The 11,278-nt window shown below is 25.5% G+C and overlaps 1 protein-coding gene across 1 annotated transcript; it reads left to right on the forward strand.

Moving 5' to 3' along the window:
• Nucleotides 1-5,630: 5,630 nt before the first annotated feature.
• LOC145842874 (kelch-like protein 25) lies at nt 5,631-6,350 on the forward strand. The gene has a single exon (XM_082950351.1). It carries the CDS (start codon nt 5,631-5,633, stop codon nt 6,348-6,350), a length of 720 nt encoding a protein of 239 aa, XP_082806477.1.
• The last annotated feature ends 4,928 nt before the right edge of the window (nt 6,351-11,278 follow it).

Consider the following 11,278-nt stretch of genomic DNA (forward strand, 5'->3'; position numbering starts at 1 on the left):
ACTTTTTTAACCTATTTCCTTGAAAATTAAAACCTAGTTTAAATCCGCATTATTTTTTGAATTTAAAACAAAAATTTTCAATCTCAGTTTTGTAGATTTTATGTGTATTTTCAGGCTTATAAATTTTTATATACCAATTAATCCTATTAGTCTTTATATGTATATTAGTTTGTTTAGTTAATCTTAAAACAATAGCTCAACTTACAGCTTTTATGTTATATAAATGTATTTAGTAGAAAAAGAATAGGTAAATTAAATAAAAACAATGATAAAAGATGGATTATTATGTTGACATTAGCTGTTAATAAATTTAGTTTTATGCTAACTTCTATAATTTGATATACTCTACTACTTTATTTAAATTAACCTTATAATGTTTTACTACTGTCCAACAGATTTTTCACAAAAAAGTCAACTTATAAGTTTTTAAACTAATAATAGTTTTTAAACTAAGTATATTTGGTAGTAGCAGGCATGGTAAAATTTTAAAATCAATAACTACAGCTTTTTTATCACTCTAGTAACTAGAATGTTAAAGTAACAAATTTTAGCTAAAGATTTTCTTATATTTTACATGTTATTTAGTTAATATTTATTACCTTTGTTGTAAAAATTTTACATTAATGTTATTTTAAATAAGTTTTACTTTACAACGTACTATATCAGTTTAGCAACTTGTTTGTAAAATTAATACTTTTTATTATAATGTTTATAAAAATTTGCTTAATTATTTTAACAACAAAAAATTAAGTCCTCTTTAATGTATTTTCAGCTTGAAGCTTAGAAAGGATAAAAATACTTTTACAGTACAAAATTATTTTCTCCTATAACTTCATCTTTTATTTATAATTATGTTTATTTACAATAACTTTTTTGCATGAGCATATCTGAAAAATTAAATACATAAGTTCTTTAAAGTACAGCAAACTTAATTGTTTTGACATCCTTGTTAATTATTAAAAGCTTGAAATAATATTATTAAAGAAATAGTTTAATGTCTAATTTATGATATTCATAGTGAAGTTTATTTAGTGAGTTTTGTTTTGTGCATGCTTTGTCCACAAATAAACCTTGTAAATTACTAGGCTGTATTTTTCTAATGAAATAACTAAATAGTATAACTTTGTGGCAATAATATAGATCAAAAGTTTTAATAATTAAATTAAAAGGATTTTTGCTAAAATCATTTTATATTTTCAGAATGAGAAAACAATCTTAATATAAAAAGTTAACAGTTATAAATATGTTGTGGAAATATATTTATCTTTTAGGTTTAAAAATCCTACTGCCGGGGATTTTTAATAGTATTTGTTTTAGTTTTATTCAAAGGCGGCGCTTTTTACCATGTCTGGGTAGTACTGTGTACCAGTGTTTTCAAGCTCCTTTCGCCCAACTTGCAGAACTTTTACAAAAGCAATCTTTCCCCTTTATGTAATACTACCCTTTTACTATTCAACCCGATTTTTCGTCTTCTACTCACTCCTGCCCACTTATCTTTAAAAACTATCAATTGGTCGATATCGTCCACTTTTTAAAACCTTGTTGTATAAACTACAGTAACAGACTGACATTCTATGAACTACTACAATAAATGGTTTAAACTATTGTGTTGTAATTGATCATAGTAATAAGATTCACAGCATATGTAGACTGTATATACTAGGGGAAGGCAACATAAGGTCTGCGGGCTAGACCTTGACTGTGTAAAGAAAAATAAAACTTTCCGTGGATTTTTACAAAATTTAAGCGGGTATCTATCCCGCATAATGTTAAACTACGACCCACGAGCATGTAATTCTTGCGCATTAAATAAAATTTTGAGACATAACTTGGGTTGAAATAAAAAGCAAACAAAATGGTCTTAGGTAATACTACCTTACTGAGATTTGAAACTTTCTCTAGGTAAAAAAAGTCACATATAATTATAATTTTTTCTAAATGAATTGAGTAATTGCGTATTTTTCATGAATTAAATGAAGTTGAATAGCTCCGTCTTGCCAAGTACTAACCTTTTCCTTATCTGGCCTGCCTACTACAATCGTTTCCCATCCCTAGTTTAAGGTCATGAAAATTTTTATAATTTTAGAATCATAAATTTCAAAAGTATCTGTAAAAACAAAGCATAACACTTGAACATAATAATATAAAATATGAAATTATGTTATAAAATGGAAAATTTGAACCTAAACAACTATGGTCAATGAATGTGTAAAAAACCCATGAACCCGCTTAATTCTAATGGTATGTAGCATATATGATAATTCAACAAGTATTAATTTTGTTTAAAGATCAAGGTCGGTAGAAGTTTTTAGTACTATCTATTAAATAATTAAGTATATTAAGCTGTTATATTATACTTGAAAAGCTAGCAATTTTTTGACACCATAACCTGGTTGTAAAAAATATTTAAGCATGATTGTTCAAATAAGCTCTTTTTGTTTCAGTAAATTGAGCAACCTTTTTTAGTTATGACAAATAACTATACAATACTTTATATTATAAACTTTATTTTTTCAATTAAATAACTACATTTTTTAGTTTGAAATTTAATTTTCTATAATAAAGTCACTAGTTTTCTTTTTAAAAAATATCTTTCTGATTTTTTTATTCAAGTTTGTTATCTTATTACATATATACCTTTTTTTATTGGCTAGTTTTTTAATTTGATTTAAGATAAACCTTCGATTTTGTTTAGGAAAACTTAAAAGAAAAATCATAGAGTTTATATTGGTCAAAGAGTTAAGTTTATAAAAAATCGTGTCAAGTTTGGAAAATTTTTCATCTTATCTCTTGAGTTCTGAAATTGTTGGCGCATCTATATACCATTCCATGAGTAGAAAACTCACCTCATCTTAACTGTTTTTATGAAATGTAATTTTGCAGATAAACTTTTGTCGAAAATAAGCCTTTGCTCTTAATCTATGCCATCATAAAAATTAAATTTTGTCCACTTTTAAAACATAAGTTTATTTAGCAAATCTAAAAAATAAAAGTAGATTCATTATTTTTTTTTAATTTTTACAAGTTTATGTGAAACTCTAGAGAAACGTCAGATGTATTTTTACCTTTTATATAGTTTAAGAAAAACAATTAATAAGAAAAATAGTCTGAACAAATATTTGTTTTATAAGTATTTTGATTTTTATAAATTTTATTATTTTAATTTAAAAATAACTAAATCAATTTCAAAACGTTGTATTTTAGCTTATTAGAAAAGTTTCAAGATAGGGTAATTTTCTGATACTTGTTAATCTGCAAGCCTGTCAGTACACAAGCAGCATCAACTATACTTACAAACAATATATTATAATATCATACTATAAATAGTAAGCTTACCTTTTGATAAATTTTTTTGATACCATTTTTTAATTTAATTAATATGATATCTTTTACTATCTCTCAAAATTTACGACAAAAAATAAAGAATAAGATTCTAAATAAGTAAATATATTTTTAGATTTTAAGTATAAAAACGAATAGGCATTCTAGAAAATGAATAGTTTTACAAAATTATGCAAGCAAGATATTGTGAAGGTTTTTGAAGTTACACAAAGTTATAATGATACTCCAAACAAAGGTGAGATGTTACTAAAAAAAAATAAATAAAAATTACGTCTTTAAAACACAAGTAAAAGTTTCATTTTTTTAACAAAACATATTAAAAAAGTAGTTGCTTTTTATATTAATTGTAATAAAAAAAAAATATATAATTTTATAAATATATAAGAAACTTAACAAACAACTTAAATATATTTATAATAAGGTATGGTTTCATATAAATAAAAAAGACAATGGTATGCCGATGTCTTATAATAAAAAAAAATAGAAGTAATTTTGCTTTATGTTGAATAACACAAAGATACTTAAAAATAAAGTATCATTTTCAATATTTACATAAACATTATATTTTAAATTTAAATCTAGTTACTTCTTACAGTAATCATTATAATTAAAATAAAATTTAGTTCTAAAAACTCTAACAATATAAATAGTTGGATTAATGAATATGTTGTCAAATAATACAATTAATTAAATTATAGTCAATAAAATAAAAAGTTTTACAATTTTTTGAAACAAATTGTTTTGAAAAAAAAAAGATTGATTTCGTCAAAATATTACGTAAAAGCCGAAATAGATCTTTTTTATGAATTCTATCTTTGTTATATTAATTTGAGTAAATAAAAAAATAGACTAATGAAAATAGGTTATAAATGTCATTTTAAAACTTTGTTAATCTACAATAAAAATTGAATATTAATTCAGCTTTTAAAGATTAAGAACAGAAATGTTTGTTTATAAAAATAAACTTGTGATTATTATTAATCTTATAAGGTTAGAATAAAATAGTTCTACAAATGTTGCTTTACTCGTATTACTTTTAGTGAGCTAAATACAAACATAATATGATAAAAAATTAGTGAAGGTTATTTATTCAATCACAAATATACGTAAATCTATAGCATGGTATTTTTAAGTTCAAAACAAATTCAAGAATTGTTCACAATCAATAACTTAAGAGAAAACGTTGTGTACACTAGACAATTTGCTAAATTTTTTTCAGTACAATACATAATTAATAAAATAGTTGTTTTAACAAAACTATTTTGATTATATTTAAACTTTATTTCAAAGACATATTAGAAATTCGGAGTTTAACTCGTAAAAAATAATCTATAGTAGTAAAACATAATATAGCGTGTGAAAAAATATAACATAATTACAGATAAGATCCATATATTACAACTTATATACTTATTTGTTTTTATTAAGCTTTCAAAATATGTTAATTTTATCAAGTCGAAAGCTTTTGTCGGAATTAAAAATACTTTTTGATTCTTTTATTACTTTTAAAAAAAAGTAGTACCATTCCACTGTAAAGAGTAAAATAATTTAAATTTGCGATCTTCAGATTACAATTTCTAGCTCTAAATTATTTAACTTTTTTTTTTCAGATAAAATGAAACAAGAAAACGATGATCTAGTCTTAATTGTTAAGCTAAACAAACTGATGCTCAAAACCGATATAAGCATAAACAAAATCATTCTAGATAAACTGACCGTTGAAAATGTTACTACTTTTTATAACTTAGCTAAAATATACAAAATTAGTATTGATAAGTTAGCATTGAGTTATATAGAACGTTGTTTCAGAATGATAGTTAAATCTCAAAACTTTTTAGAACTGAATTATAAAGCTGTGAAAAGAATACTCAAAAGCTGCAAGTTAAGTGTCCAAACAGAGCTTGAAGTATTTAGATCAGCAAATAATTGGTTAAAACACAACACTAGAGAACGTAACAAATTTGCAAAACAATTGTTACTAACAGTTCGTCTTCCATTGCTATCAGAACATGCTTTGAAATATATTTCAAATACTGCTTCATCATTCACCGAGAATGATGAGTGCGTTAAAATCATGAAAAAAATTTTAATTAGCAAAGAAAGCTACTTACAAAACAAGCCAAGCAAATACTACACAAATAGATGTTGTGACCAATTTAAATATAACATTATGATCTGCGGCGGTTTTTGATTTTAAGCGTAGGGAAGTAGTTGGAAGAGTAAGGCAAATTGACGGAAGTAATCCAAAAAATGAAAAAGTTCTTCCTTCAATGATAAAAAAAAGAAGAATGTGCCACGCGGTTTGTTCTGGAAAAGGGGAAGTTTTTGTATTTGGGGGCTGTGACGATAACTGGGACATGATAAGTTCTGTTGAAAAATATTCACCTTTTACAAACACTTGGAAAAAAGTGGGTGAAATGGAATATCGTAATCACTTTTGTGCGTGTTCATTCATGGATAAAGTATTCATTATTGGAGGTTGTTACGTTAAATATGGAAATCGTTCGACTAAAGCTTGTTCAAAGTTCGATACAACAGACAACAGTTGGAAATCATGTGCCGGAATGAACGAATCTAGATTATTTGCTGCATGCGCAGTTTTTGAAGGAAGTATAGTAGTATGCGGTGGATATGCTGATGATGTTACCTTACGCACTGTAGAATCGTACGATGTTATTGCAGACGAGTGGTCATCAATGCCAGAAACGATTAACAAACCGAAACTGCACAGTTTAGTCGTTGCAAGAAATAAGTTATTTGTAATTGGGATACAATCGTTTGAAGTATTTGATAACACTTGTAAAAAATTCCTCAGTCTTAAATTACCACGTCAATTTATGATAAGTAAATCTATATCGATTGGGAATAAAATCCTGATCATTCAAAAAGAGACACCGTGTATAGTTTTTTATGATGTTGACAAAGATGAATGGTATGAAAAATCATGTGAAGCTCATCTTGGACAGTTTACCTGTGTCAAAGTACCTTGGTATGGAGACGCTCTGTAAAAAAATCATATTTGTTTTGAATAAAAAAGTTTTTACATTAAGAACTTTGTTTTTTTTAATAAATTTAAATTAATTGCTTTTGTCTGTTTTAAACAGTATTGTAAGTAGCAAATATAAAGTTTTAATTTTTACATTTAAACAAAACATTTTCATTTGGTGTGCAAACAAGTTGACCAAGAGTTACATAACTAATTTGTCAATCAAATTTAACTTAAAATAATTCAAAGTAAGCAAGTATCCTATTAAAATTTCAAGCATACTTGTAGCTGAAAGATCGCCCCTAAACAGTTGATAGCTAATTTATTAACTTTGTATAATGCTCACAAAACAAATTTTATAATTTTACATAAAACTGTTTAATTACAGTTTGACCCCACATAGATGTTTTAAAATAAGTTGCAGTACATAACTAACTTAATTTTTCATAAAAATATAAGCTACTTTTCTTTCAGTTAATGAATGCAATAGTGATTTACTACAATAACTAGCAAATAATACATTTGTTTTAAATTTGCAGCTGTGATAAACACAACTACTCTAAAGACTCGCATTTTATTATAAAAAAAACTATTTAGAGGCTGTGCTCTCTTTATTAGATATCACCCCTTAACTCATATAATTACATCTATTTCCACTTTTGAAAATCCGGTAGAAATATTAGATAGTTATTTTCTTATTAAAGAATAATTTACTCTTATAGGGCAAAATTTCAGAGCTTATTAGTACCTAGCTTATTTTTTAAGGGTGAACTCAGCCCGCCTAACAACATCTCTGACCCACGATATATCTTTTAAACTTGATTTTTTTTATATTCACATATTTGATGCTTAAAACAAAAAAATTGTTGTTAACCGACGTCAACTTCAGATTATTGCTGATTTAATTATTATATTATTACAACTGTGCTTATAAAATTGAATTTTTGCTAACTACAAATTTTCAATAACTGTATAACTTATATTTACATAAATGGCATAAATGCGAAATTATATAAGACATTTTAAACAACAAATGTTAATGAAAAAATGTCAACATTACAAGATTAGTGATACACCAAAACTTTCAATTCTAATTTGTTACGTTAAAAGCAACTATTTAATCAAAGTTCTACTAATAAGCCCACTATTATCTGAAATCAAATCTCTTAGGTAGCATAAAAATAATCTCAATTAAACAAAATTTTATTGTAGTTTTAAACTTTGATGGCAATTAAAATAATTATAATAATAGAATTTAATAAGAAAACGCCGTTTTATGTGAAATATTGGCCATACTAATAATTAAAATTGAAACAAATAGGCCAAAATTATTTAAAAGCTTTTATTTTTTTAACGTTGTACTAGCTTTCTCTACATTATTTGTTTTAAAATGCAGGTTGCCATAGTTTAAATTTTTGTAAATCAAGTGATTGTAGTTTATTTTTGCTTTATTACTATCACAATGTCATGTATCCTTATCATATTAAGCTCTAAAAATACCAATAATCTATGATTTATAATACTAAATTACTTGTTAGTTTAAGTAAATTTCACCTTAAACCTTTTTATTGCTGTTTATATTGAAACTCAGAATATTAAGTGTAAATTTAAAACTTTGGTTTAGCAAGTCAGATTTACATAGCCGCGGATGTCGGGCTGAATTTAATTTTTTGGGCGGCCAGATTTGGCCAGTAGTCGTACGTTGCACACCGCAAGTTTAGGTACTATATGATTTCAAGGTATAGCTTTAATTCAGTAAATAATAGATCAATATAAAAAACTTGTTAACTTTCTTTCATTTTGAAATCGTCTAAAATATGATAATATATATAAATCAAAGTTCTATGTTGCAAAACTGTCAAATAAAAATATACTAAAAAAACTATTTTCTATTTACCAAACTAGGGGATTCATTTTACATCAGTTTCTAATCTCATCAATTGTTAATATTTTTGTTTATGCATATGTAAAAAAATTTATTAAGTTATATGCATTTATTAGTCTAAAAACACAACAGTTCATTTTAAGTGACATTTTTCTATTAATTCAATTATCAGCAAGTTACTTACACATCCTCATTCATGTCTATAAAGCTGTCTTTCTTGTCAAATTAAAAAAAAATCCAAGAATACTAGTAATTAAATCATCGTAGTAAGCTGAATGTGGTTTTAGACAAATATCGCCTAAGGCTTAGAAAAATAGATCGTTGGACAACACACAAGAATATAATTATTTTTATAAAGCTTTACTTAGTACGAACTGTTAAAAATCTCATATAAAACTAAAAATTAGATTAGTATTTGAATTAATTTAAAGTGTTTCAATAAATACTAATAACTAACATTAATTTTTAATTATTTAAAAGCTAAAAAAAATATAATACAAAGTTTAAAAACAATCACATAAAATCACATTGTAAATGTAACTATACATCGTAATGAAACAAAACAAAAACTGAATAATTTTTGTAAAAGCCTATTGTTACCTGTTATAAGACTTTATTCTCATTATTCTTTAAATCTTAGAAATTTATATTTTAAAATTATATGTTAACGTTAAAACTAAAAATACTTTTTAAATAATTCTTAATAGTTAATTATTTAATAAAATTTTCCATTGTGTAGTTGAAAACTTGAAAAAAAATTAAGTGAGATTAATCTTTTTAAGTAAAATATAATTATAATTAATTAAACAATAATTTAGAAAGTTATTAAAAAAAAGAAAGATATATTTGTATGATATTTTGCATGCTTTACCATCAGAATCAAATTAAAATACCTGGCAGGGACTACTCATAGGATTGGTAATTATCGGTATTTACCTAAAACTTACAGTAGTGATATCTCATTGTTACATACTTGTACTTCAACCATCCATAAGATATTCTTATTCTTTTAAAAAGACTTGGTACCTTACAAAATAACCTAATCTTTTAAGTCATTTGACATACTTGTCTACAGTTTATTATCATGATATTCTAGAAATTTACGACCATGTCTGTTACTGTTTGGTAAAAAAAAAATAAAAATAAAAATTTTAACAATTTTATTGATAGTTTCCTCCAATTGGAAGTAAGTTTACAAACTCTTGATGTCAAACTTGACACAAATGTCTTTCAGCGGTTGACATTTTTAAAACTTTTCGACAAACTCAAAATTGGAGTTAATAATCCAATCACTTTTTAAGTATGGTTTAATTTCTATTTCTAGCAATTTACATAAGACGTATTCTGTTGTTTTTATTGCTGATAGTACTGGTCTAAGAGGACAATTAGTTTTATTGTTTTTGGCAAAACCATACATTTTTCCAGGTTGAGTTCCTTTGGGTATTAAATAGTACATTTAGTCAGTGACCAATGGCTAAATGTATTTGTATTACGATCTGTATGTAGTTTTTTTATTCAATTACCATGGTGCTCTGCTGTAGTTGTTGAAGTTTAGACCAAGGTTTAGTTTTTTGAACTTACTGATATCTTTGAGAATTTCATTCATTTTATCAGTGTAATCACTTGTGTTCATTATCACAACTCCGTTACCTTTTTCCATGTTTAGGCACCAGATATTTTCATTTTTAGAAAGGTTTATTAATGTTCTGTGTACCGCTTTGTTTTTGTTGGTTGCACATGCTTTATTGCTCCCAGAAATAACCTTCGTGGTACTGTTTCTTAGACTTTAAATCATGTCATAATTCATTTTCTTTTAAACAAACTTTTTTGCTTTAACTCTCAATTGAAGTTTTAGGTTTTATTTTATTAATACATTTAGGCATAATGCTTCGTTTGAAACCAAACATCGATGCTAATCTTTCTACTAGTGAAAATTTACTATAGGAACTTAAAATATCTTCAGAATAAAGAATGGCAAAAAGTTAAAAAACTTTTGATAAAAAACTCTTTCCTGACCAAATTTATTGATGACCAGATAAAAAACAATAACAACTTTGAGTCAGAACGAATTGAAAATACAGATAATAACAAACACTACATTACAAAACCATATGCCAAAAAACGTCGAAAAATTCTCCAAGAACAAAAAAGCTGTGTTCGAAGACACCGGAGTAAAAGTATGTAATGCATATAGTACGAAAAAAAGGAGGGAAATATTTCTCCCTAATAGATTCAATAAGTCGTTAGTATCAAAGTTAATTAGTCTACAAAATTACGTGTCCAGGTGATCTGAACAACCAATACATTGGTGAGACTGAAAGACAATTTTTCGTATGAATTAAAGAGCATCTTACTCCAACTAGTAGTGCGGTATTAAAACATTTCAAAAAAATTGCATTTTGTTTAAATTGTAACAACAATTATAATTGTTTTGAGATCATTAAAAGTGCAGTTCTCATAATGATATATTGCCTAACGAAGCTTTTCTAATTAGAAAACTTCAACCAAATTTAAGTAATCTGCTTTGTCCTGATAAAGTATCAAGAGTAACTATTAATATGTTTAAATGAGAGCATTTTGTTTTAATCAGTTTTTTGTTTAAAAATTAATTTTTCTTAAGTACTTGTCGTTTTAGTTAATTGTGTTTTTAATAAATGATTTAGTTTCACTCTATTTATATTATTTTTATTTGATTTGTGAGTGTTCATTGTTTATGACAAGAGAGTTTGTGAATTCCTAAAGCGCTTAAATTCTTAATAAAATTTATCTTGAAAAAAGTCTTGTTTCTTGCAATAAAATGGTATTTGAATGCATTTAAAGGTCTACCTATATCCGAACTATACCACTAAAACTGTTTACACTATTTTTTAAGAAGTCCCATCATTTTACTAGACACTCTTCTGCCGTAAATATTTCTCAAATTGTATATCCGAGAATCTGAAATTACTGTAAATCCTAGAAGTTTATATTCTTTTGCTGAGTCAGAAACTGACAAAAGCTTTTCCTTTAAATTGTCATCCGTTGTTGAAGTAGTTTTGTCTTCATAATACACCATAGTTTTTTGG

This window comes from Thalia democratica, chromosome 8, assembly GCF_965202585.1.
Source record: "Thalia democratica chromosome 8, ktThaDemo2.hap1.1, whole genome shotgun sequence".
Lineage (NCBI taxonomy): Eukaryota > Metazoa > Chordata > Thaliacea > Salpida > Salpidae > Thalia > Thalia democratica.

Excerpts from the sequence above, each read along its gene's own strand:
- LOC145842874 (XM_082950351.1), top strand. The coding sequence starts at position 5,631 with ATGTGCCACGCGGTTTGTTCTGGAAAAGGGGAAGTTTTTGTATTTGGG.